Source organism: Mus caroli, unplaced genomic scaffold (genome assembly GCF_978045245.1).
Source record: "Mus caroli unplaced genomic scaffold, Mus_caroli_1 scaffold_20, whole genome shotgun sequence".
Taxonomy (NCBI): domain Eukaryota; kingdom Metazoa; phylum Chordata; class Mammalia; order Rodentia; family Muridae; genus Mus; species Mus caroli.
This window is the reverse complement of record NW_028227275.1, coordinates 43,885,256-43,912,914: the sequence shown is the minus strand read 5'-3', so window position 1 is coordinate 43,912,914 and position 27,659 is coordinate 43,885,256. Positions and strand designations below refer to the sequence as shown.

General features: G+C 41.9%; 1 protein-coding gene across 1 annotated transcript in view; it reads left to right on the top strand.

Annotated features, from left to right (window-relative positions):
- Nucleotides 1-25,602, top strand: part of Prune2 (prune homolog 2 with BCH domain) — a 267,188-nt gene extending 241,586 nt beyond the window's left edge. The window contains exons 13-20 of the mRNA XM_085833931.1: nucleotides 1,285-1,387; nucleotides 1,951-2,082; nucleotides 3,709-3,795; nucleotides 11,931-12,029; nucleotides 15,264-15,299; nucleotides 15,879-15,917; nucleotides 19,917-19,964; nucleotides 24,297-25,602. Of these exons, the coding sequence (XP_085690057.1) occupies nucleotides 1,285-1,387; nucleotides 1,951-2,082; nucleotides 3,709-3,795; nucleotides 11,931-12,029; nucleotides 15,264-15,299; nucleotides 15,879-15,917; nucleotides 19,917-19,964; nucleotides 24,297-24,327 (575 nt within the window). The 3' untranslated portion in view covers nucleotides 24,328-25,602. The remainder of the gene's footprint in view (nucleotides 1-1,284; nucleotides 1,388-1,950; nucleotides 2,083-3,708; nucleotides 3,796-11,930; nucleotides 12,030-15,263; nucleotides 15,300-15,878; nucleotides 15,918-19,916; nucleotides 19,965-24,296) is intronic.
- The last annotated feature ends 2,057 nt before the right edge of the window (nucleotides 25,603-27,659 follow it).

Below are 27,659 nucleotides of genomic sequence, written 5' to 3'. Positions count from 1 at the left end.
CTATAGAAAATAAAACACGCTTGAGTTTTGAGAGAACGGGATCAGGCCTTGGGGTACTCTTGTCCTGCCCTGCTCAAAGCCTCAAAGGCATCTATCTTTATGTAATGACTACAAGGTTGGAACCATATAATGTAAACTACTACTGAGTATGTAGATGGGAATATTTGATGGGCTGGTGAGATGGCTAAGCAGTTAAGGGTTCTACCTGCCTGGTGACATGTATTTCCTGACCAGAACTCCTATGGTAGAAGGAGAGAACTGACCCTTACAAATTGTCCTCTGACCTCCACAGGGGGCCAGGGGACATGTTTGTACACTTGTCACACTCAAACACCAGATGTATGTATGTATGTATGGATAGATAGATAGATAGATAGATAGATAGATAGATAGATAGATAGATAGATAGATAAGCTCTGATGAAACAGAATGCTTGTGGGAGAGATGCTAAAATTATGTCAGCTATTTCAGAAGATGAGAATGTTGTCCTGGGGTGTATCTATGTTCTTTGACTTTCGCAGTTTGAATGGTGGATTTACCTGCCTTTCACAGATATTGTTTTTCTCAGCTCCACCTGCAAATAGCACTTCCACCTCCCACCCAGCTCATCCGGAAATGATTCTCAAGTTTTCCCACATGCATATATTTTCATAGGGCTCACAGAGAATTTAGGTAGGCCCTTTTTTTAGTACACTGCTTTCTCTAAGCTGTGAGGCTGTGAATTTGGTGTTGTTATTCTGGGCCTAGCCAGAAGTTACCACATCTTCCTGCACTTGCTGTTATATCCAGAGAATCCAGGATTACTACAGTCAAATGACTAGGCCTGGAAATCAAAATTAAGGTATTTTGCATGTCTCTCTACTAGGCCCTGGTTACTGGAGTGTATGGGTCTGGGATTATATTGCAATCCACTGACTAAATGTCGCAGTTAACTGTATCTCAAACTAGAGAGAATCAATATAGGTCTAACAGAACCTCTTTCAGCCATCAGAATGAAATTTTATATAGACTAGCATTTTTGTAAATCAGTGTTAAGTTAGAGACATATGAGTCAAACTGTCTCATAGTATACATACAAGACTCTATATTAACATGTTAACCACTAAAAGATAAATACATGTGTATATACGTATAGGGTACCCCTCACTATGCTTGCTCATTTTATGATATAGTGCATATATATGCATACACGCCGGGCAAGACTTCAGATTTCTGTGGTTATGAGCAATGTGAGCTTGTTAAGGGATTTCACTCAGTTACACATATCTTCTCATTTGTCCCCAGGATACTATGGGGACGGTCTGAATGCCATCATTGTGTTTGCTGCCTGCTTTCTGCCAGACAGCAGCCGGGCGGATTACCACTATGTCATGGAAAACCTTTTCCTGTGAGTGGTGATTGGGTTGACCTCCGCGGGCACGTGACGACTGATAACAAACGTCTTTCACTGAATGGGTGTATGGCCTAGCCTGAGCCTTTGATAAGAAGCCAGTAGGACTTCAGTCACAGAGCCTTGCCCTAGGGAACTTTGTTCATAGAATAGAGGGTTAAGCAAATGAGCACAGTTTGGCCTGTAGTTAAAACTTGCCTGACATTTCCTTTGGGCAGAGGATTGTTTTTGTTTCTGATAGCATGGTCTTGGTGAGGAAAACCTGCCTTCACTGACTCTTGACCTTGGTTAATCTGAGTTGCCCTTAATGTTTGATAACATTGCTGATATTATTATTTTTTTTAATGTCGGCTTTTAAACCCACATATTTTTCTAGGGTGGCTGCCCATGTACAAATAAAAGGGCAATGGTGATGCATTGTTCTCAAGGAAAAGAGACCACGTACCACTGTTCTTCAGTGTCTTTCACCCTGTAATTTGAATGTCACTTAATTACAGTGTAAATACAATGAGATCTCTGATGTGGGAACTGAAAACATTTCTCTTCCTTCCTGCGATCAGATATGTAATAAGTACCTTAGAGCTGATGGTTGCTGAAGACTACATGATCGTGTACTTAAATGGTGCAACCCCAAGGAGGAAGATGCCAGGACTAGGCTGGATGAAGAAATGCTACCAGATGATTGACAGACGGTATGTAGCTGCAGCCATTTAACCACTGTTTTGACGACCTCAGGATCTCTCGAGTAGCTCTCTTTTAGCCTATATAATACAGGCATATCTTAGAGATACCAGGTCACTCATTCGTGAAGCAGCAAGTTGTCAAAATATTAATGAAGTGTTGTGTGATGCTTAAAGCTGCTCCTTCCTGGATTTTGCTGGCTGTCATCCTGAAGCTGGCAGACCTGATCCACTCTAGATTGAAGGTGTGTTGGTGCAACTTGAATGGACAAACCTAGGCACCCATGAGTCTCAGTGGTGTCATGTGACCCGGCTACTGTTTTCTATACTAGGGCAATGATGGCTTAGAACACTGTTGTGTTAGTTCAGTATTCAGTGACTGCTAGCCCAGCACTGCCTTTGTGTGCATCCTTCCTCTCGACTCAGACGAACTTTATTGTCCTATATAGGAAAATTAACATAAGCCAACTACTCATTTATGATATCTAATATGTATTACATCCCATTAGATGAGGCTTCTTTCATAAATGCCATGAGAGTACCTTTGACTAAAATCCCTTTTATGATCTAACAATAATAAAATAGCATTGTTAATACTAAAAATGTGCCTGAAAACCAAGAATTATTTTAAAAAGGCTGATTTTCTTTATATTTAAGAACAAAACAAGGCTTAGTCAGAGAAAAGAAATCATCAAGGGTTAGAGGATGTAGCTTATTTGGAAGAGTGCTAGAGTGTGCAGTGTCTCATCACCTGCATATAAACTATAATCCCTGAATTCCTGAGGTGACAGCAAGAGAATCCAAAGCTGGAGGTCATCCCAGCTACCCAGTGAGTGTGAGGCCAGCCTGGGCTACACAAGTTCCTGTCTCAAAACCAAAATCAATAAAACATAAATTAATAGTAAAATCGTTGGAGAGTATATTCTTGTCAAGTTAACCAAGGTAAAGGTGACAAAATTTAAAATCATCATGAAGCAAAAATAGGGCAATTGTTATACATCTGTCTGCTGTAGAAATATTACCCTTCTCTTTCACATTTGCACTGCTGGAGAAGTGAGACATAAGTGTCAAGTTATGTCTCAAAAGCCACTTCAGGACGTTAGGGAGATAACTTAGTTTATGAAGTGCTTGCCAGGCAAGCACAAAGACCTGAGTTCAATTTCTCAGGTAAAACAAATCACTGAGGTGTGGTAGTGCGTGCTTACATGCCTAGTTCTTGGAAGGCAGAAACAAGCAGACTCCTGGAGCTCACTGGCTGGCCAGCAGAGTCTGATCAGCAAACCCCAGGTCTTAGTGGGAGACTGTTTCAGAAAACAAGGTAGATGGCTCTTGAAGAGTAACACTAGAAACTGGGTTCTCTGCAGGAATGCACGTGCACTATACACACACCCAAGCATGTGAACACACACACACACACACACACACGTGCATGCACACATGTGTGCACAGACATAGGATTGAGGAGAGAGAGAAAACGTATAAACGGCATTTTAAAAATTAATCCTGGACATTCTAAACATCAGAAATAGCCTTCCTAAGAAGCCCTCACCAGAACTGCATATATCCATATTTGGGGGTCTGTTTTCTATTGGAAAGTAAGTTAGCAATAATATAGAATTGTTTCTTTTTTCAAAATAGGTTGCGCAAGAATTTGAAGTCATTCATCATTGTCCACCCATCATGGTTCATCAGGACAATCCTAGCGGTGACTCGGCCTTTTATAAGGTATAACTGTGATAGTCATAAGATGACTGCGTGATGTCTTTTCAGAGTATGCAAAAATGTACAAAAATAAAAAAGTACACAACAAGGGCTTTTAAGCTAAGAGAATCCAGGGAAACTCAATTTCCCTCTGCCTTCCTGGAAAGATACTTTGTACTATGCATCAAGAGTCTTCATTTAAAGGGTCAGGTGTGATGGCACACACCTGTAATTTCAGCACTCAGGATTCGAAGGCACAAGGATTACAAGTTTTAGGCCATAGGGTTCTTTAGGAAACACTTATTTTTTTAAAAAGATGCTATTTATTTCATATAAGTATTTTCTCCAACTATTGCAAAGTCTGGCCTCTAAATTACTTTCCGCAGGTGTGGGCCGTGAATGGTGAGTTCCATGCCACACTGGAGTATGAGCCAATACTTTACAGAGATTCGTTATTTTTGTATGAAATAGAACATTTGGGTGACATGAGATGGTAAAGGCTAGAAAGGACTAAAGTGCAGGCCTTAAGTGTGTCATTTCCTCTGGGAAAGAACTGTGCAGGCACCAAAACTGGGTGAAGCATCTGAGGGGCCATTTCGAGAGTTGTACTGGGCTCAAATGTAAGGATTGCTGCTTCTATTCAGTGAATATTCTTTTTTTTTAATACACAATGAATTTTATTAATGTATACAAGTAAAATATTGATATAAAAATATTTTTAAATATTTTTTATTACGTATTTTCCTCAATTACATTTCCAATGCTATCCCAAAAGTCCCCCATACCCTCCCCCCCCCCACTCCCCTACCCACCCATTCCCACTTTTTGGCCCTGGCGTTCCCCTGTACTGGGGCATATAAAGTTTGCATGTCCAATGGGCCTCTCTTTCCACTGATGGCCTACTAGGCCATCTTTTGATACATATGCAGCTAGAGTCAAGAGCTCCGGGTACTGGTTAGTTCATAATGTTGTTGCACCTACAGGGTTGCAGATCTCTTTAGCTCCTTGGATACTTTATCTAGCTCCTCCATTGGGGGCCCTGTGATCCATCCAATAGCTGACTGTGAGCATCCACTTATGTGTTTGCTAGGCCCTGGCCTAGTCTCACAAGAGATAGCTATATCAGGGTCCTTTCAGCAAATGCTTGCTAGTGTATGCAATGGTGTCATTGTTTGGAGGCTAATTATGGGATGGATCAGTGAATATTTAACACTCGACTTAGGCACTATATGGCTTCATGTTTGGAGATGTGAAGAAAATAAGACACGGTTCATAATATAGTAAAACTTGAAACAGTCAAATGATTGAAACAGTATTTATTTTCCAGAAACCTTTAAAAATAGAATAGAGTCTCACATATCATCAAGGTAGATAATAAGTAAGTGCAAAATGTGTGTGTGTTTGTGTGTGTGTGTGTATACATGTAAATAAGGGAGCTGTGTTGCTTTGTTTTTTTTTTTCATTGTACTTTCCAGGCTTTTTTGTTTTAGAAAGATTGGTGTTTTAATAAAATTAAAATACTAAATATTGTTATGATGATATTTATTAGCATTCTCATTCCTGACTCTAACAATAGAGTAGCAGGATTCTGCTGGCAACAGATGCACTGCTGGCTAAAATATGAGGGATCTGATGAATTGCGTTTTTAAAACAGTTTTATGGCATGTGGGCTGGTGAAGTAATTCAGTAAGTAGTTCAGTAGTAAGTGTTTGCTGCCCAAACTTGATGACCTGAGTTCAAACCTCAGAATCCCACATTAAAAACCAGATATGGCCAGATGTGGTGGCAAACACCTTTAATCCCAGCACACAGGGGGCAGAGGCAAATGGATCTCTGTGAGCTGGAGGCCAATCTGTCTACAGAAAAAGTTCCAGGACAGCCAGGACCATTACATAGGGAAATCCTTTCTCAAAACAACATCACAAACAAAACAAAAATAAACAACAACCAGCCAACCAAACAGATGTGGTGGTCTACATCTGTAATCCCAGCATTCCTGTAAGAGATAGTAACAGGAGAATCAGCCTGAAGTCTGTGTCCAGTGACCTGGAGTAGGGCACCTGCAGAAATAGGATCCTGCCTCAACAAGGTGACCTGGGAGAACCAGTTCCCCAAATTTATCTTCTGTGGCACATGTATGCCTCCCACAGAGAAAGGGGATGGTATTTTGAATATTATAGAGTGCAAAGTATATAAAAAGGTACTTATTAACTACAGAAATGATTTGATAAGAGAGTAAGAATCAATGTACACAGATAAGCTTTTAAAATTCTAGCTTTCTGTTTTATTTATTTTTGATTTATCTTCTGTATATGCATGTTTTGCCTGAGAAGGTCAGAAGAGGGTGTCTAGTCTCCGGAACTAGGTTACACATGGTTGTTAGTTGTCGCACGGGTGCTAGGACTTGAACCCACATCCTTGGGAAGAGAAGTAAGCGATCTTAACTGATGAGTCACCTCTTCAGCCCAAATTTTAGCTTTAAAAATACCAAAAGCTTATTTAAAATTTTGTATGAGCCCTACCCCTCTCCAGCCACAGCACAGCTGCACCAGAGGTGGCCTGGGTACAGGAGAGCTGGCACCCTTCCCAGCCAGCTGCACTCAACAGTTGATGGCTTCTGGCAGGGGTGCAGGTGAAGAAAGACTTCACTCACTTTCCCTAGTGGGGCTGGCCACAAGGAGTTTGACCATGCTCCAGTGAGTGTATCAACAACAATAAATGGAAACGGGCCTTTAATCCCAGCACTCGGGAGGCAGAGGCAGGCGGATTTCTGAGTTCAAGGCCAGCCTGGTCTACAAAGTGAGTTCCAGGACAGCCAGGGCTATACATAGAAACCCTGTCTCGAAAAACAAAAAACAAAACAAAACAAAAAACCAAAAACAACAATAAATGGACCTTTTTTCTTTTCTTTCTCCTTCTCTTTTGAAAGGGAGGTCATGGGTGGAGGGGTAGACACAGAAATAATGGTGTGTATTGATGTAAGATTCCCAAATAATCAACAAGAAACAAAAGTGCAAAAAGGAGTTTTGTATAGGTATGTGCACATAAGCGCGAGTCTGTGGAGGTCAGAAGTGGGCATCTGATCCCATGGAGCTGGAGTTGCGGCAGGTGTGAGCCACCTAATAAATGGGATGCTGGGAGCCAAATTCGGTTTTCTGCGGCAGTAGTAAGTACCCTTACTGAGGATCCATCTCACCAGCTCCCCAAATTCAGCTCTTAGAGAACAAGTTTTAGTTTTGGGCCTTTTGAGATAAGGTCATGCTCTATACCCCAGATTAGCCTGTGACTTAGTAAGTAGCCCAGGCCAATCTTGAACTGACTGAAATTCTCCTGCCTCAATATCAACACTGACTTCTTCATTCACTTCCTTTTCTTCCTCCTCCACTTTTTCTTCTTTCTTCTTCTTTTGTTTTGTTGTCTGTTTGTTGTTTTTTTGTTTGGGGGGGGTCTTGCTTTTGTTTGTTTGGCTGGTTGTGTTTTTTGTTTTTGTTTTGTTTTGTTTTGAGACAGGGTCTCTCTTTATGGTCCTGGCTATCTTGGAGATTTCTATGTAGACTAGGATTGCCTCAGACTCACAAAACTCCTCCTGTCACTGCTTCCTGACAGTTCTTGGATTAAAGTCATGTGCCACCAGACCCAGCCTTGCCTCAACTTCTTGAATACTAGAATTATGGGCCTAGGTCATCATGTAAATGTAAAACTTTTTAATAAATAAAATATTTTTTGCTGTATGAATTTTAAAAATGATAATGGTTTAGCACACAGTGGCTTCATGTGCCTGCCATGTGTAATTTGCAAGTCCTAAGACTATAAAACAAATAGAATTAAACTACCCTAATGTAACTCTAACCTGAGAGGCTTCATCCAGCAGCTGATGGAAACAGATGCAAAGAGCCACAGCCAAACAATAGGCAGAGCTCAGGGAGTCTTGTGGAAGATTGGGAGGAAGGTTTCGTTTGTGGGAACCCAGGGAGTCAAGGACACCACAAGAAGACCTACAGAACCAACTAACCTGGGCCCATGGGGCCTCACAGAGACTGAACCATCAACCGGAGAGAATGCTTGGTCTGGACCTAGGCCCCTACACATATGTAGCAGATGTGCAGCATGGTCTTCATGTGGGTCCCCTAATTGGATCAGGGACTGTCTCTGACTTGGGCTCTGTTGCCTGCCTTTGGATAACTTTCCCCTAGCTGGGCTGCCTTGTCTGGCTTCAGTGAGAAAGGATGCACTTAGTCCTGATGAGACTTGATGTGCCAGGTTAAATTGGTAGGGGAGGAAGGCTCCCTTTCTCTGAAGAGAAGGGGAAGGGGTAATGGGAGAATCATGGTGGGAGGATACGATTGGAGGGAGAGGATGGGGTCTACAATTAGGATGTAAAGTGAATAAATAAATTAGTGAAAGAAATAATTAAACCATCGACCAAAAGCAATAGTCAGTGGTTTAGGTCTTATTGATAACTCTGGTCTTGGTTTCAGGTACATTATCTGAATATGGTCTCTGCCATTATCAGCCACAGACACTGTAGAAACAAGTAAATGACTGTGACCCAGTCAAACTTTATTTCTGATCACTAAGCTATTGTTGGTTGGCGTTCTCTTCAGCCACTTAAAAACTATATGAGCAGAGCTGGAGAGATGGCTCCATGATAAAAGAACTTACTGAACAAGCACAAAGGCTGGAGATCAGATCCCAGCATGCATAAAAAAGCAAGGGGTGGTCCTGAAAACTCCTATAACCCTATCAGAAGAGACAAAGACTGGAAGACAGAGCTTTCTGGTGGCTGGCCTAGCTGAAAAAGCACAGGCTCTATCTTCAGTGAGAGATCCTGACTCAAAAGAAGAAGAAACAACTAATAGAGAAGGATACTTGATGTTCTTCTGTGGCTACACACACACACACACACACACACACACACACACACACACATGCCACACACCATAGCTAAAGAGCAACATCTTTGGTGAAGGTATATGAGAAGCAGTTTTTAAAATGAGCTCCTTGTTTGAGCCAAATACCCATCATTCCCTTAGTCACAGATGACCGAGAACTTGCACAACTCAATGGCTGCCCTCCAGGAGCTCCAAATCTCGCTATGGATTCAGGCAGCTAAGTGGGCAGTGACCATGTAAAGTGAAATGGAAGCACTTTGTGGGGGTGATATCTCTAGGTAAGGATGAGTTTGAGGGTAATTCGTATAAAGCAAGGGGTTGGGAGGTGTGTATCTAGGCTATCTTCAAGGTGACTTTTGAGGGACTAGGTAGGTTAGCTAGCTGAAAGTAAGAAGAAATGTAGCTGCCATTTGAACTTTGTGAGTTATTCTTTCTTCCACTTTTCTCCAACCTTTCAACTCCCTACCACTAGACTGGAGGGGAAAAAAGCATAGAAAGAAAAGGGGAAAATGTTAATAACTGCTGATTAGAGACATTGAGTTCCTTGGGGGCAAGTTTGATCTTTGCCATCAAGGTAATCATTTTTTTCTTTTTTTTTCTTCCTTGGGCACAACTACTTAAACTGTGACCAGCAACAACCAACAGTGATCAACCAACAAGCCATCATGCCTCTGAAAAGCCCCCAGAATTCCAAACGCCATACAATTACAGAAACTATCTGTATCTGCTGCTAGCAACAATCACGCCCCTACTAGAGCACGAGGCAAATCATAGTCAGCTGCTGTGGACAATCTGCAGCAGCCCCATATCCCCACTCCTGGGATTAAAATGAAAACTTATTCTTGTAATATTTCTGTGTATTTTTTTAAAGAAGCCAAAACTCCAAAATTACAAAGCAAAGCAATCCAGTTAGAGGAAAGGGCAGGCAGGAGGCACAAAGGGCAGAGCGTAGTGTGTGGAAAACTATCTGTTCCAGAGAACAAATCATCAGAGGGGGTGGGGTGTGTCTCTGCCTTCCTCCTCACTTGTCTGCTTAGTCTTTTAGTAGAACTCCAGTCTGTGCCAAACCCCAAAGGAAGTAGTTTAGAGGCCCATATAGCGTGTTGTGTTATTGGGAATATATGTTGACCCAAGACTTGGCTGGAAGATTGGAAGTATGTTGGAAACAGGAGGATTGCTTATAAGTCATAGTCCCTGGTAAAAGCCACAAGTAAAACATTAATTCCATATATGTATGTGTGTGTGTGTGTGTGTATACTGAGCAGGAGGAATGGTTAAAAAGTCAATTAACAGGCAGTTCACACAATCAAGAGGCTCATCGAAATCATGAAAGAATTTTAGATCATTGAGCAAATTCACTCCAAGCAGAGTGGAATATCTTTAAACTAGTTTGCAATTACACTAGTAAGAAGAGAACACATTTTCAGAAGTGCATCTCATCGTTTGATGTGGTGCCAGATTCTCCCTTGACCAACCGACCACCAGTTCCCCAGAGACCAAGTCTCCACTCAGTGTCACCCGGCTCCTTCCAGGTACAGCTATGCACGTACACACATCTAAGATGATGCCGTTGTTCCAGACTGCTCGTAACCCAAATCTAATTTTATTGGGATGTAGTTTCGAATGTTGACCTCTCCAGAATGAACTTTCTAACTAAATATTTTAAAAAGTAAAGAAGTTATTTTAGTTACACTTGAAAAATTGAGAGGCATGTAAATCTACACATGCTTTTAAAGCAGAATCAAACTTGGTGGTCTGAAAGTACTCAAAATAATTCTGCTTATTAAAATGAATGAACAGAGATGGCAACTAAGCCTTAACCCAGGACGATGGGGAAGCTAGCTATGCTCAGGACTGTGGGTTCTGAGGCTAGACCGCACAGCTTCTCCAGGCTCCCCCCACTGAGTATTGGAAAGACCCTCCCCTCTCACCAGCATGTATGTAATAAGAAAAAAAAAACAGTTAATTCCCATAAATCATGTAAAACAGTGCCTGGTGAAATAGTACACAATTTCCTCCTAGAGTCCACTCTTGGTATCTGTGACTTCTGCAAGTGCAGACTCGGCCAACCACAGAATGGGAGAGGGGAATACAGTACCTTCTAGAATGATAGAAAATGGCGTCTTATTTTTAAAGGAAATCTTAACTATTATCTAATAAATAAAGCTTTTGCTATCACCTATAAATTACTCTGGAAAATATTAAACATCCCTGAACATACACAGGCTTTTTCTTGTTGGGCTTTTTGTTCTTGTTTTCAGAGAGCATTTTCAGTGTGTGTGTATAATTCATGTGTAAATTCTACAGTATTTTATGAACAGACTTTAACACCATTGAACATTGGGCATGCAGGATTGGGTGGCGGTTTCTGGAACCAATCCAGCATGGCTGCTGAGGGTGAGGTGTGTGCGGAATCTGAAGGCATGGTACTCACAGAGGTAGACTGGTAAATTCAAGGCGCCGGCGTTGTAAGATACTCAAAGGGCACACAATTTCAGTTCAAAAATGAAGATGTTCAAGGGAGTGCTTATACTGCAGGATGGCCAGCATTAGTAGACATGTTTTATGCTTTCAAATTTCTAAGAAGTTAGCCTCAAAATGTTCTCACTAAAAAAAACCAAACAAACAAAAAACTAAAATTAAAATAAAAAACCTAAATAAAAGAAAATGAACATGTGAGGTATCATGTGTTACCGAGCACAACTTAGCAGTTCCACAAAGCACTTGGTACTTCAGAACACTTGCTATATACATGAAGTACACACATGCACACACACACATTTGTTGATTAAAAAATAGTAATGGCAATTCCTAGTATTTTCTAATTGACATGTATGCATATATGTATGTATGTATGTATGCATATATGTGTTATTCATGGCATATAACAATAATAAAGAAGAAATTAGTTTGTGAGGGGGAGGGAAGGGTTAGAGGCATGGTGGAGATGTAGTAGTTATGAATGAACTTCTGATAAATTAAAAATATTACAAAACAGTTATTAAGCAGTGCTGACCCCATAACAATGGCTGAGGTAATGTTATCCTTTCTGCTCAGCAAGCATGCTGGGTCAACCTTGAGCATATCAAGAATTCAGGATGTGGGTATAGGTCAGAGTGGATGCTTTACATGTGTTAGAGCCTGGGTTTTGTCCCCACTGATAATAATATAGAAAAGAACTGCAAGAAGGCTTTTGGGGAAAGACAGCAGCTTTAGGAGGGAAGCGTAGTGACTGATGATCTAAGTCTCTTCTTTTTCTTCTTCCAGCTCAAAATTCAGCAGTAAAATTAAATATGTGACTAGCTTATCTGAGCTCAGTGGCCTGATCCCCATGGACTGCATCCACATTCCAGAGAGCATCATCAAGTGAGTATGAGGGCTCTGAAGCGCCGGTGGCTGGTGAGAAAAAAGTCGCACCAGAGAAGGGGGATGGGAAAACAAGCCCTTCTAGAATGATGGGAAATGTCATCTTATTTCTAAAGGAGATAGGTATTATCTAATAAATAAAGCTTTGGCTCTCACCTAAAAATTGCTATTCTTTCAGATCCTCTTTCGCATGACTTGTAACGATTAATTATGGACTTTTACTTTTTATTTCATACAATATATTTGATCATATCTTTTCAACCAAGATTAACTATTGGCATTTTTACCTTGAAATTTGTTTCCACCCTGGAGACACCATTAGTATGAGCTAGAACATTTATACCTGTTACACTATACATTAAGGTTTTCCCATATTTTAGATTTTTTTCCCTTAAGTAATTTGTCTACATGAGCCCAGAAAATAGGTACAAAGAAAAACTGTTTTCTTCAAATCCCTCCCCACCAATGCCTTTCGAGGGAAGATTAGATGGAGAGCCTTTGATGAGGAGTGGGTGGGTGGTGAGTAATAGTCTCCTTGCTTAGGACCAGGCAAGGAGGCAGCCTGGGGTGGAAAGCACACACACCGTGGGTGTGAAGATCATGTTTGGAAGTAGTAATGAAAGCTAACTCAAAGTATTTGGAACTGGAATATGAAGGCAGAGATGTTAGAGCATGGACATTCCTATCTGATACACTGTTGCAAAGAACCATTAATTTTCTGTGGGTCCTGTCCTGCTTTTGTCTCTTGATGTGGCTGATTAATCTGTTCTTGTTTCATTGGACTTGAAAGGGTCCCTTACCCTTACCATTTACCCCGGAACAAAAAAGACCTGTGCTTTATAGCTCACTTAATTAAACCCCACCTCACAGATACCAGGTAAGTAAGTTAGTAAGAAGTTACTGATGGAAATATGAGGAGGGACCAGGCAGGGATGGGACCAGAGTTTAAATCTAAATTAGCCTGTCACCAAATGTCCACATGCTTTTCTAGTAGGGTCTTCATCTTTCTTCAAATGTCATCCTAAGTCCAATACCTCACAAATAGATATATTTGGTTTCTCTCCATCAGCCAAATCCGGCCCTAATACTGGCTACTGATAGACTTACTGGAGTCAGGTGACTCAGCTTAACCAAGCAGTATTGATGAGATTGTAACCAGGGCTTCAGTCCTCAGGGGCTTCACTGAAGTCTCACAACCAGTGCACTCTCCAGCTCTGGCCTGTGTGCCATAAGCTGCACCCTGTCCCCCAAATCCACTCTTTAAAAAATAATGATGCTATAGAGTCAATGGGGATTCCTAGGAGCAACAGAGACTTCAAATGAGCAGCTGCTGGTGGGATGGTGCCTAGCATCCTGGAAAATTAATAGCCAAAAGTCATGCCAGGCCAGTGGCTTCTGGGTCCTTTATCCCACAGACTCGAAGAATGCATTTCATAGACAATGGGGAGGATGAGTTTTAGGATGGAGTTTAGTTTATAGACAAGATACCAACAGAGTTCCTGGATAGTAAGAGCAGGTCCCAAGGAAAGGATGCCATCAAATGTCCCTATCTAGGGGTTAATAGGACTTTTCTAGATTGGGATAGCAGGGGATCTGATCAGCGCAGTTGTCCCACATACCACATTATTTATGTGCTCCAGTTTCTGTCACAGACTCATATATAGCTTCCAGACAAGAGTATTCCTGGCTATGTAAAAGAAAAAAGATAAAAAGAAACCAGAACGGGACAATATGCCCCAAACCCACTTACATTTCTAGCCTCTAGCCAGGACAGAACTACAGACATGTCTGGCTCCTGTCCAAGGACAAAAATCAGATCTGATCCTTTTTGAGGAGCTGCCCCTAAAAGTGTTCGACAAGATTCTGTCTCCTGCTCTCATCATTTTCGACCAACTTTCCAGAAAAGCAGCAGGGGTTCCATGATGTGTCAGAGAAAACGGGATGAAGAGAGGGTGGGGTTCGGAGGCGATTCCATGCGAACCTTCCCTCCCAGTTCTCAGTGTCTGAGACTTCAGGCTGCCTATCATAATCCTCCCAGGTTTAATGTTCACATCTGTAAAATGGGGGAGTAATTCTCAGAGTATGGACGGGCCTGAGGATTAAATGAGACCAGGAAACAGAGAGCCACTATAGGCTATGATTGAGTCGCTTTGACGACTTACTGTACAATTTGCAAATCGACACAGACAGAACTATTTTCTTTTACTGAATAACATTCCAAGCATCTGATCCCAGCCAGTCCCAAGACCAGAATTCAGCTGGGTGGAGCCTGGCATCAATAGGATGAAATGCAGTTTATATTCATCGATGACAGCTAGCTCTTATTAGCTAGGGATGGTTGTAGTGAACAGAGTTACTGTAGACACTCAGTGAACCCTGAGCTATTATTCCTGAGGGAAATCCAGGGCTGTGATCCTGTCTCTGGCTGCAATTTCTTCATCAACCATCAGTATATTAACCTTGGTTCATGTGTGTCTCTGTCTGAGAAAGCTTCTTGGTGTATACACATCCTGTTGACTAGTGAGTAGCAACCCTTGACTTGGCTAGGTGTGGTGGCAACCATGTAATCACATCACTTGGGAGACTGGAATACAAGGACCCCGAGCCTGAGGCCAGCCTGGGCTACACATAAAGACCCTTTCCCAAACCAAAACAAACCACAATTTTGTACTCAAGGCCCCAATACTACAACTTGTACCTAAAACAATCTTATGGGCCACACGAGTTTTCTGTGAGGTATCCTGGCTTTCTTGTGCTCACAAACAGTAGGCATTGTTCAGTAACATGCTTGACCACTGTTTTAAATAACATGATCACCAGCGAAAAAGCACAAAAGTGTGGGAAATATTTAGCAAAGAAACTGTATGAGACAGGAAGGCACCGCCTCATCCTGCTGGACTCCTGCCGTTTCTGTGCACAAGGGGCAAGAATTTTTGTCACCTTGTCCATGTCCACAGATGGCCAAAAGCACTGTACATTGATTTCAGGAATTTCAGATGTCTTAGTGAACAGGCAAATTTGCAAATGTGGCATCTAGAAATAGTGAGAATTGACTGTATATTTACGAATTGTAAATGGGCCATTGTGCCTAACACAAATAAGCTTTCTCTCCATAGCCAGACGTTGTTGCCGGGGTAAGCGTTGTCTCTCGTGTTCTGACTGTTGACAGCTTTTACTTGTCATTTTCCCACTGTTCCTCACTGTCCTCATGGCATCCGTTTCTTATCTTGTAAGGTATGATGAAGAGAAATCTTTTAAGAGAAGTGTGAGGTAAAAATCTGGAGCTCTGTATTCACGCTGGACCCCCTGTGTGTGTGTGTGTGTGTGTGTGTGTGTGTGTGTGTGTGTAGTCCAGTCTTGCATTTGCGGGTGACCTCAACACGCTGCCAGAGAAAGAGTCTGTTTATCAGTCTTTTGTGTTCCCCTCAGAGTCTTTGTCCTGTGTGTAAAGCTGTTGAGGTCAACCTGATTTGCAACTGAAACCTACTAAACCAGATACACCCCTGACTTGGCCCAGGCTGCAAGCTAACTGTAACTGTACCCAGCACACGGATGCGAATGTTCTGAGCTTTGTTTAGCCAGCATGTTGCTCAACCCCTTGCAACATCTCTATCGCCTCTATCACCTTTAGGAAGGGATTCTCGAAGTAAACATTCATGGCTGCCCAACAGGAAGGACTAGCACCCTGTGTAGCCGAGTGTGTCTCCGTGCGCCCGAAAACAGTTATGAAAAAGAAAAGCCAATACGCACCACTTACAATTTGGCTCTGCTTAGCTCATGCTCTGCCTGCTCTTGTTTGTGTGTTTGTGTGTTTCTTCCTTTCCTCCATCATAATTTTTGCTCGTGCAGACTGGATGAAGAACTGAGGGAGGCATCGGAAGCAGCTAAGTAAGACTTGGGTTTTCATTTTGCGGCTGGTGTGATGTTGGCTTGTGTTTCAGGAATGACTGGGAGGGTCTGCATGCCTTGCTATTTTCTTCTTGCGCCCTGATAATAAGGCTGCAATCTGGAAAATTCCCTTCTTCCTGTGGCCAATGTAATCGTTGATGTTTTCACTATAACCTATTTTTCCCATAATCCTGGTTACCTTGAAGAAAGCATTTGTCACTGTTTAATTTGTCACGGTTTTAACGTATCTGAAATTCTGGATATCACCAGAAAACACATCATAGACACTGTAACATAGAGGGTTGTGTCTATATGACCTTTAAATATATCTAGGCAACAGAACCACACCAGTTCATATCATGAGAAGAAACAGTAGCAAGTAAAAATTGGAAAGGTTTGTGCAGAATTAGTTTTACAGCTTTCCAGCTCTCTGAGGCTAGAGAAATGGCTCAACTGTTATTAGCACCGACTGTTCTTGTATAAAACCAGGGTTCTAGTCTCTCATGATAGCTTACAACTGTCTATAATTCCAGGACTAAGGAATCCAAAATTGACTTCTGGCCTCTGCAAACACTACATGTACATAGTGCACAGACATGCGTGCAAACAAAACATCCATACACATAAAATAATAGTAAAAATCAACGAATGCTTGCTTTAGTTTTTGTTATTGTTTGTTTGTTTGTTTGTTTGTTTTTTAATAATGCTATTTTCATTGGGGCTGGACACTGCTCAGCCTTGTTGAAGCACGATCCTGGAAAAAGGCAAAGATATCCTGTCAGGAAACATAAAATGAACAAATGCTAAATGATGTTATTTGATGAGTTATTAGAGAAGAAACCTGTAAAATGTTCCCATGAACTTGAGGAGAATTTAAGCTGCATACCTGTAGCTGCCACTTCTTGCCTTGTTCCAAGGCATCACACGGATACCTGAGACTACATATGGTTCCAGCCCCTGATTGCACTACCCGTTTTCCTATACAGACATACCTGTGATTCAGAATGGGTAACATACCATGCCAGAAGTCACTTAAGACTTATGGATGATTTGTTTCTCTAGTTTTCCATTTACTATTTTCAGAGCATGCTTGACCACTTGCCACTGAATCTACAGAAAGTACAACTGCAGATTTTAGGAATAGGGAATTTCCAAAAGGCTGTTTGGCTAAGACAGTTGAGTTAGATAGCAAGTTGGTTAATTTTCAGTGAAGCAATAATCTAACATCAGGTTATCTTTCCACTGGACAGAGATGGTTGTATCACGGCGGGACATAAATCTACAAGTTAAACACTGCCCTATGGTACTGAGAGACAGCCCTAGAATGTCGGCCCCGAGCTTACTGGACAGAGCCCCAAGTCATGCTCGTTGTTCATTTCCAAGGTCACAAAGAATTCTCCTGGCATTATTAAATATACACAACTGCTATCTGGAAAGCCTGCTGTGTTGATTACATTAAACTCCTCCTTAAATGTTTCTTATATTGTTAATTTTCACAACAAAAGTAAAAAATGCTGAGCAGTGACCAATTCTAAATAAAGACTAAGCATTGAATTGATCCTGTGTGGCTACAAAAGTTTCCTCATTAAGACAACCCATTTGCCTAGTGGAGGGGGATGCTGTATAGTTTCGTTGCAGGTAACCTACAGAATTATTTGCCTAAAATGTGAATCTCTTACATTTAAAATGCCTGAATACAAATCACTAGATCCTAGCATTCTTGATGCAGATTCGTTGGGTAAGCCATTTACCAGAAGAATCCATGCTCCATTCATTCTGTTCTTTTTGATTATGAAATTTATATACACTCATACCTTTGAGTGTATATAAAGAAAATGAACTGAGCTCTGTTGACCCCACAGTGGGGTTGGTTTTAATATTTTTCTTGTTCTTGTTGTTTCTGAGACACTGTCTCCCTATTGTAGCCTTCACTCATCTTGCTTAGTAGACCACTCACAGATGTCCACTTGTCTCAGCCTCCCATGTAGTGGGATTAACAGTATGTGCTACCGCACCTGGTCCCACAGAGGCTTAGAATCCCTCAAAATCCAACCATGTTGGTGCCCATTGGACCTCCTTAACTATGTTTTAACCTTGGATGCAATCCCTAAATCCTGGGGCAGACTCTGTATGAATGTTAGCTCAAAAAAAAAAATATGATCCCTGTTTATCTAAAATTGGAAGCTAGCTGTCCCAAGGCTCTTTCTGTTAATGTGACTGTCTGAGTGGCTTTGTTAGAAAACTTTGGACTTCTCTTACCCCAGTCAGATAGTACATATCAAAGAACAGAGCCTCCCTAGCTATTGCTTTCCCCGATCCCTGCTGCATTTTAAAGCCTCTCCCTCCCCATCATGTGGTACATGTGGAACAACACACCTCAAGTTGCTCACCACTCTTCTTTCACCTCCATAGAACTGGCTCTGCCTGCCAGTTCTTTCTAACCTTATATCCACGCAGAGGTAGGAAATACTTTTGAAGGGTCTGTGCTATATACAAACCCATTCTTAGGCTGCCAATGAGGAAGCATCCATCTGCTGCCCTTTCAGGGGTAGCATTTAAACACCTGCAAATCATGGTTCTCTTTTGAGAGATCACCTAAAGTCAAAGAGCAGAAAGCCCGGGCTTGGAAGGTTTCCCTTTCTTGATTATGCTACAGCTTCGCTGGCTTTTGCAAGCTTGCTGCCCTTGAGGTCTTGCCAAATTTTCTTCATAAAAATACCAGACCACCAGCAGGGTGAGGAAGGGAAGGGAGGAAGGGCGTTGCAATGCCTAGCCAGGGAACAGTCACCTAATATTTTCAGGAAAATACTGAATTAGTCGCAAACCCTCATGCAAATGCATAAATTAGCTTGTCTGGTTAGACTCAGTAAAAAAGGAACTCTTGCATTTAAAAAGGATTAGTGCAACTGGAGTTGTGGCTCAGTAGTTAAAAGCAGAGCGCTTGCTGCACTTTGGGAGGACCTGGCTGGGAGGATCTGGTATGCCCCAAACCATATGGCAGCTCAGCAACATCCAAGTCCACCTTCGGACCTGTGCAGGCACCAGGCACTCATGCCTTGCACGTACATACATCCATGCAAAACAGTCAGACGCATATTTTTTAAATCTTTTTAAAAAAATAAGTAAAAGAGAATCATAGACTCTTTTAAATCATTTTTCCCATTGAGAGGGAAAAACTTACCAGAGGAGGAAAAACATAAAAGCTGAAGTGTACTAAATATTGGGAATTGATAGAAGGTGAATTTAAAATTTGTAAGCATAGTTATCACATTAATGTTGTGGATATCATGAACAGCTAAGTTACACAAAGACACGTGCACCATTAAAAACTTTGATTTCACTGTTTAATACAGCTATGCCTCTCTTCCTGGACCAGTCTTGCTTAGGTAGTACTAGAACTCATGTCTGCACCTGAGCAGGGCCAGCCCCTGACCACCCTCCAGCAGTGGTGAGCGTCCTGCCCCTCTCCTGTACTGACATCAAGCAGAGCTGACCTGAACAGTCATTCCATACTGTAGAAAATCCTCATTCTTGTGAAAACTGAAGGATGACTGTGTGCTGTGTAGACAAAATTCAGATGTTTAAAAGGTTTCCCTTTATGTCTAAAATATTTTTTTAATTATTTGAACTATGTAAATTTTTTTCAATATTTATCTTCACTGCATAAGAACAGATTTAAAAAGTAAGAAAAGTTGGCTTGGACAGATAACCACTGGAGGTATTTGAAGTTTTATCATTATTATTATTATCATTATTATTATTGATAATTCTATATCTCATTAATGGCAATATCTCAGACCTGATGCTAAAATAGCATCATTTGTTAGTAACATCATTTGTTCTGGTATAGATTTGGTATTGTAGGAGTAGAAAATGGTACCAGATTAAACAGTTTCAAATGCTCCAGCCAGAGATGCTGACAAGTCGGTAAGAACGAGAGAATGTTAACTACTTCCTGTCTGTCTGTCTGTCTGTTTGTTTCTTCTCCCCTGCACTCAGAACTAGCTGCCTTTACAATGATCCAGAAATGTCTTCTATGGAAAAGGAGTAAGAACTTGCCTTCAATCACAGCTATGCACTTACATGTAGTACTGTATGGCTTGGCTCAAAGGACACTGATGCATCCAGGACTGGGTAAACTTGACGAGATGTTCAGCTCTCATGGGCTCTGATCCTGAAATAACCAATTGACAAGAGACATTTGCCAGCTACTGTTGTCTTAGTGATCTCCACAAATGACAACCAAAGCTCTACCCGATGTTCCACTGTTTCAATCCAAAAATGAGCAAAGGAATTTTTGGGCCAGTTGTACGAACACTGGGGCAAGAGGAACGCAAACCGGCTTTCAGAATTACATCATCCACCAGTTAGAAAGCTAAACTTTCCATGTGAATTTAATATTTAGTGACTAGTGGGGAAATATCTTGGCTTTGCAAATTCTAAGAGGCAGTTGAGCCTGCCTAGGACTTCTGGAATTATATAGTTGGATATTGCTGTCCTGTAAAAAATAGAAATTGAACATGCATAGAGATCTTAGCCTGTGTCAGACTCTGTAAGAAGTCAATACTCAGTATCTGATATCCATCCTAGAATAATCTTATGGGGTACATTTTACAGAAGAGGAAAAGGAACTTTAATAAAACATGTGACTAGCCAATGTTCTGCAGCCTTTAAGGGGGCGGGGCTAGGTGGGGTTTGAATCCTGACCTTGCAGATTCCGTGTTGTTGACTTTCAAATCAGAGGGGTAGACTGTGAGGAAATGGTTGCTGCTTCTCATCTAACAAAGGACAGAAATTGCTCACATGAGACTGACAATGTCTGTTGGGGTGTCCAGCAAGCAGATCCTAATTTGACTTGAATTAGGATTATCCTTGTTGCCAGGGACCAAGAAAGACAACCAAAGATCAACTTAAACTTATTTCCATTGTCACTGTCTCCTCTGGGTCCAACGAGAAGTTGGAAAATCAACACAGTGTCTGCAGCTGCCTTGTTGACCTTACAGCTTAAAGGAAGTTTAGGGAGGACAAAACACTGAGTCCCAACTTTAAAAAAGGAACAAAGGACAGGATGAATGTTGTATAGGGACATTCTGAATCATGTAGCTGTTTCCTAAAGGTCACTCTTGTCCAAATTTTGACGATGACAGTACCAGTTGCTTTAAGCAATGATATTTTCTTTGCAAAGCAAACATATCTCAGTCCCTCATTCTACCATAATCTATCTTTCAAATACAGGGCGTTCCTTCCAATTGAGAAGCAATGCCCCTTGAACACAAACAACACTCACAGTTCAGCTTGCTCCTCATTGGCCAGTTGCTGCTACATCTTGGGGCTTACCCACTCCTCTGCCTGCCTTGTTTGTCTGTTCCCTATTGGTGAGAGGGATTTCTGGTTGGTGCACAGGACGATGCATCTATTCCTGTGTGGGCTCCTTGCAGAGCTGGGTGGGAGGGAGGGAGCTGCCAACTGCTGATGTTATTTCCCATTCTTAGGAGAACATATCCTCTACAAGTTTCCCTTTTCATCCCTGTCTTTCCTGAGCACCTACCAGGCATATCATTTCTCTAAGCAGCAGGAGGAGATCCGAGGAACTAGAGTGGGCAAGAATTCTCTCACTTAACCTCCAGACCTGTATTTCTGTGCTTGCATGCTTGCCTTAGCTTTGTTAACCTTCTCTGGGCTTCTGGGGAGATGGACGAATCCTACCTACATGGAAGCATTTTACACCTTCAGCTGGGACTGAATGGATGAACTGCAAATTGGGCATAGGGAGATGTAAGGGTCCTGTCATGGCCTCCCATTCTGTACAGATAGAAGAAACATTCTGCCTGCCTTGCCACTCCTCCTCCATAAAACACAAGTGTTTTTAACTGCTGTTAAACAGGACTGCCACTTGTCTTGTAAGGAACCTCCTTTAGTGCATGCAAGAAATGAGACCAGCCTGTTACTGAACGGTAGGTCACTCTGCTCAGGGCTAAATCGGTTGTGGTCAGTTAAGTTCATCTTCCCAGGCAGGAGGAATTCCCCACGTAATTTCAGTTCTGGTCAGAAGTGATCTTCAGTGTCATTCTTAAAAGGGACACTGTTAGGAAATGACCTTCAGTGCTTTTTACCTTATTTAGGGTTGAGTTTTATTCATCCATAACACAAGGTTAAAGCAGGTCTGTCTCCATTTGTAATGTATTTTTTAATGAGATGGTCAATGGTTCTATGTGGTGAAAGTGAATGAGAAGCATTATCAGTGCCTTCATTAACCCCACAAGGTAACTGTTGTCTTAAAAGCAATCTGCAAAGTGGTTTCCTGTACCAGTTTATCAGGAAGTTGTCCACAGTTGCTCTCTTTCTCTACTCTAGGTAAACAGGTTTTAGTCTTTCAGCTATTTGGTTACAAAAAAAAAAAAAAAGCAATGATTTAACGCTCTTCCCCCACCCCCAAATGAACAAAAAAATAAGTGTTGAGATGTGTATTCTGGTATGTTGGATCGGGTATTGTCAAAGGCCTAGATAGCCCTTACCATCTCAGACCTAGCACTGACTTCTGAGTACATCATAGAACACCCTAGAACCACATGCATTCTTTAAACGTCCTGTTTTGTAAAAGTATGTTAAATACAAATAAGGGAGTCTAGGAGATGAAAGAAGACATCACCCAACTGAAGACCTGCAGGGAGTGAGTCAGATCCTTGAAGGCATAAGAAATAAGTAAGTTACCTCAGTGTCTGGTCGCCTTTGAACTGTCCCTCATCATATCTGTCACAGGAGCCTCTTCAAACTCGCATTATTGCCAGGGTCGATTCACTCCTTCCTAGAGGTGACAAAGGCTGTGCCCACCTATCTCTGTGGGATACATTCCAGACATGGGAACTTGTCGGATGTGGGTCATGAGGTCAAGTGAGCACAGATACACACTGCTGTGGTTGCTGAGGGAATTCCAAAGGAAAAACACTTCACTTGTGCACCCTAGACCAACAGGAGCTCTAATATACATATGGCTTTGTCTGAAAAGCTATTAGAAGGGACTTGCTTGCCACATGGGCCACAAGGAAAGTCCACCCCAGGAGGACTAATACATCAGAAGGGCAGAGAGAAATCCAGACTTCCTGACAGGCTGCTTTCACACTACTGGCTCCTCTTTGCATCATGACTGGAGTCCTCTCTCCAACTGTTCAGTGGCTCTAGCTCTCTCCCTGTGTATCTCTGTGTGTATCCAAGATGATGTTTATTCCATGTTAGAGAGGAGCTGAGAGAGCCAAGAAAGCAGGTTGCTGCTCAGATACCCCAGAGACAGTTCACAGACCCAGTTCAGGGATGAAGGCTCTCTAGGAGGTTCCTGGAATGAGCCCTTGTTCAAAGGCGGAAGAAGAACCTAGAGTCTGAGGTCTACAAGGACCTGCAGGGGAAAAGACTTCTGGCCAGGAAGGGGTAGTGTGAGTGGACAGCAGGCTCTGTCTGGCTTCTTCTGCTTTCTGTTCCATCCAGCACCCAGTCTGGTAGACACTGCCACTCATTCAAGATGGGTCTTCACCACCCAGGCCAGACTCCATGGCAGACAACTTCACAGACACACCCAGAAGCATGCCATACCATCTCTTCACCCAAGTAGATGCCAAAACCTGACTATCACAAGAAAGGAAAATGGTCACTCAAAATAGGAAGACATAGTAACATTCTTTATCTGATTTCACTTTGAGACTTAACATGAGCTGTTCATCCCTGGGTCCTTTTGAAAAGGTATAAAATGCTTTCAGAAGCAATTTTGTAAAAACGAAACAGCACCAATATGTTTATTTTTAAAATATATGTCTATTTCCCTATTTGTTTATATACATGTGGGTATTTTGCTTGCATGTATGTCTGTGCACTGTGTGCATGCCTGATGCCTACAGAGGCTAGCAGACAGTATCAAATTTCCCAAGTGATAAGTAGTTGTCAAGGGCTGGAGAAATGGCTCAGTGGTTAAGAGCACTGACTGCTCTTCCAGAGATCCTGAGTTTAACTCCCAGCAACCACATGGTGGCTCACAACCATCTGTAATGGGCATCCGATGCCCTCTTCTGGTGTGTCTGAAGAGAGCTACAGTGTACTCATATACATAAAATAAATAAATAAATAAACAGTTGTAAATTTCCATGTGGGTTTTGGGAATCAAACCCAGGTCCTCTGGAAGAGCAGCCAGTGATCTTAACCGTGGGGCCATCCCTTCAGCCTCCACAGTCAATATTTTCTAGAAAAACTTAACAACTGTCTGATTGTCTTCCAGCTTAAAAAGCTTAGGCAATTTCTTCAAATTATTTGAAGAAAGATACAAACAAGTGACACCTGAATTGACTGTTCCTCATTGGTGTGTTTTCTCTCCCCACCCCAACCCCCTCAACCCAGCATTGACATGAAGCTGAAGGAGAAGCCGTAGCTGGCCTGCTGGAGGAGGACTCCCTTTCTGCTTGGTGATTTTGCTGGGACGTACCTACCTGGAAGCAACAGGGATGGTGACATCTCCACTTTGCACCACCTGGTGCCATTGGAAACTTCCAAGGAAAAGAGAATTTGTTTACTGTTAACATATCCTATGAAATGTTGTGTCTTTTCCTATTTTGCCAATTATGTGCCTCAATGATTTTAGTTGAACCTTAGCAACTAAACCTTCCGTTTAGTTTTATGGACCTTCCGTTTTACTATTATGCTAATCCTCGGTGCAGTGGGATTTGGTTCCTTAGACTGGTTTTTACCAAAAGCGTAGCCTAGTTCTGCTGTTAGACAGATGTGGATACGTTTCTGTAAACTGACTGAATTTCCCTACAGAGCTTCCTCTAGATTTAGGATGCACAGGGCTTTCCTTGTCCCAGGAACATGGCTCTCTGGAACTCTATGAAATGCTGAGCCTGAATAGGACAGACAGACAGATATAAAATCCTCATCAGCTAAGGCATCTGCCCCCTTCCTGTCCACATTAGTCATCTTTCAGTTTTTCAAAAGGACCTGGGGCTTTCTAACCCATGCAAGCTTTACTTTATATTTCTGCATGTAAATTGCTCTTTTACAACATCATCCCCTAGTGAGCTTTGAAGAACTGCATCTTGTGAAACTTAAGACGAGCTATGCTTCAGGCCACAGAACAGGCTCCAACCTTTACACTTCGTCCAACTCCAAGGTGGCCCACTGAGAAATCACTGAGTAACATGGAATCGTCCAAAATTAATACTCAGATGCATTGCAGAAGCAATCTGCTTGAAGAAGTTTAAAATTAAATGCAAGTGTATACTAGCCTTTATGAAATAGCTCGTTTCTTGTTTTTTATATACCCCTAAATTGTCACGGCAATTTCCAGTCTGTGGATCTCCAGCAGAGGTTGGTAAGCTGTACCGAGAAGGCTAAGGCTCCAAAGCAAGAGAAGGTGGCTTCCACACTTACAGTTGAAAACAAAAATTACCACTTAACTGTCTGAAGCTTCTTTTAACTCATTCTCCACCAGAACTGAACAGTGACAACAGATAGTTTGTCACAAAGCCAGAACACTATCTTTACAGGAGAAAAAAACAATGTGTGCTGACCCCTACAATATCAAATATCCATTCCTTCCCTGGTCTCCCTGCTCTGTGTATTTATTTAAATGCTTTCCCCAACTGAGTGCACAGAGGTGGTTGTAATCTCATTTGGTTTTGTCAAAAACATTTTTTTTTTCTTTCAAGGCAGGACCTCACCATGTAGCCCTAATTGGCCTAGAACTCACAATGTAGACCAAGTCAGCCTCAAACTTGTGGCCATCTGCCTGCCTTAGCCTCCCAAGTGCAGGTATTATTATAGGCGCGCACCATCATGTCTGGACTTGTAAAGAAAAGTTCGACATTTACAGACAGTGAAACATCACCTGTGGCCTACTGAGAAAAGCGATGGGTCTTTCTCACAAAAGTGTGGCTTTCTTAAAGCATGGGATTACTAGACTCAAACTGAAAATGTCCGAAAACTCTTTTGACTCATTCTTCAAAGTCATCTGTTACCAAGCAGCTGGCAAGCGCAGGGTTAAGACAGGCCCTGCCTGGTGGCTTTGTTGAGGAGAGCTGTAGACACTCTGAGCCCTGAAGAAGTCTCCTCAACAGGGAGGCTTCTTAGCCCAGGTGCCAGAGGTCTTCCGACTTTATCTGCTTCATGTCTGTTTCCAATCTGTCTTCCATACAAGCTCACACAATATACATGAGCCGGTCGGTTCCCTTCCCTTCAGAAAGCTCCGCTATTTACTTTCACCTGTTGATCCCGTTCAACTTAGTTGTTTTTTTTTTTTTTTTTTAACCTCCCGTTCAACTTAGTTTTGTTTTTTTTTAACCTTTGTCTTTTTTTCAATCTCCCTTCTCATTTTTTTCTTTTCTTTTTCTTTTTCTTTTTTTTTTTTTTTGCTAATTTAATAGAAAAAACCCAGAATCATCTAGGCTCCCACAGCCTGCCCTGACCTTTGAAAGCCCACCTCAAACATCATGGTGATAGGAGTATAGTTACCCAATATCCTGATTCGCTCACCTGCTTAATGTATTAACTCCTTTATATTCCATTCTGGAAGATGAATTTCACATTTCCCCTAGCCATGTTAAACCTATGTCACTCTGAGAACTGCAGAGTTTGGCTCAGCAGATCTGTAGACATGGGACTGTTGAGAGGGCGTGCTTTTCATAACCAACCAGACATGGCAAGAGGCAAACAGGCACACCATTCGCACTTTCTCTGAGTCTGTGTATGGAAAATGACTCACTCGTGTGGCGTGGCAAAGTAAATTTAGTGTGAGCAGTTTCACGTCAGTGATGTTTGGAAAATCCTATGGGCTGTAATACCATTACAATATTTAAGCACATGCTATCTTACTATCTTCAAAAACCAAGTTACTTTAATTGCACGTGCTAGAGAAAAGCTATCATGTTCATCAAATGAATAGGCTTCTAGCGAATCCTGGGAAAATAACCCATATACAGGTAGATGTAACTCTCTTGTCGCTCAGCTTAGTGCCTGCACCCTGGGCATTCTTGCTTTGATCTGGACTGCCAGGACCTGCTTTGCACTTTTTCCTGTAGATTTGTAGTTAAGGGAACACCGAGGGGTCATTGAGGCAGGAGTGGTTTTCACTCTGAGTTCCAGCTAGTACTTAGCTGGATTTTGACTAAGGGTGAAACAAAAACCTTCACAGAAGGTAGTTGTTGAAGAGTGAGAACAACTGGGGGTGGAGGAAGACCCCAAAGTTCCTACTGAAGCCATACAGTGTTATATAAGGTTCCTCCCTAGGGCATACCGATGAGCAAAGAGGCCACCCTCCCTAGCACACATCCTTAGGATGTAACTTTGAGAGTCCCTTCATGGTTCTGCACAACCCTTGTCTTATCACTATGCCCCAGTGGTCTGCTACTTTAGGAATATCTAGGTGTGCACAAACTTAACCTTTTCTATATCTAGAGAGTTTTTTATGTGTATCGGATTGCTCAGAAAAAAGTATATATTAGACGCGTTTTGGTAAAGAAATAAATTCTATCTGGAGAGTATGGTTTAAAAATATAAAAATATGTTAAGAACACAATGTATTGCTATACCCTTACTGTGTAATTCAGAAATAAAAATAGATTCCACACATTGTGGTTTCCTTTTTCAACTCAGTGAAACTCTCTGTGGCTTCCCTTAGCAGGAACATGATATGCTGGCCACTTGCCACAGGCAAAAGCTGTGTGCATTTGACTTGCCTGGCCATCTAAACCCTATTGTTTTCTGTCT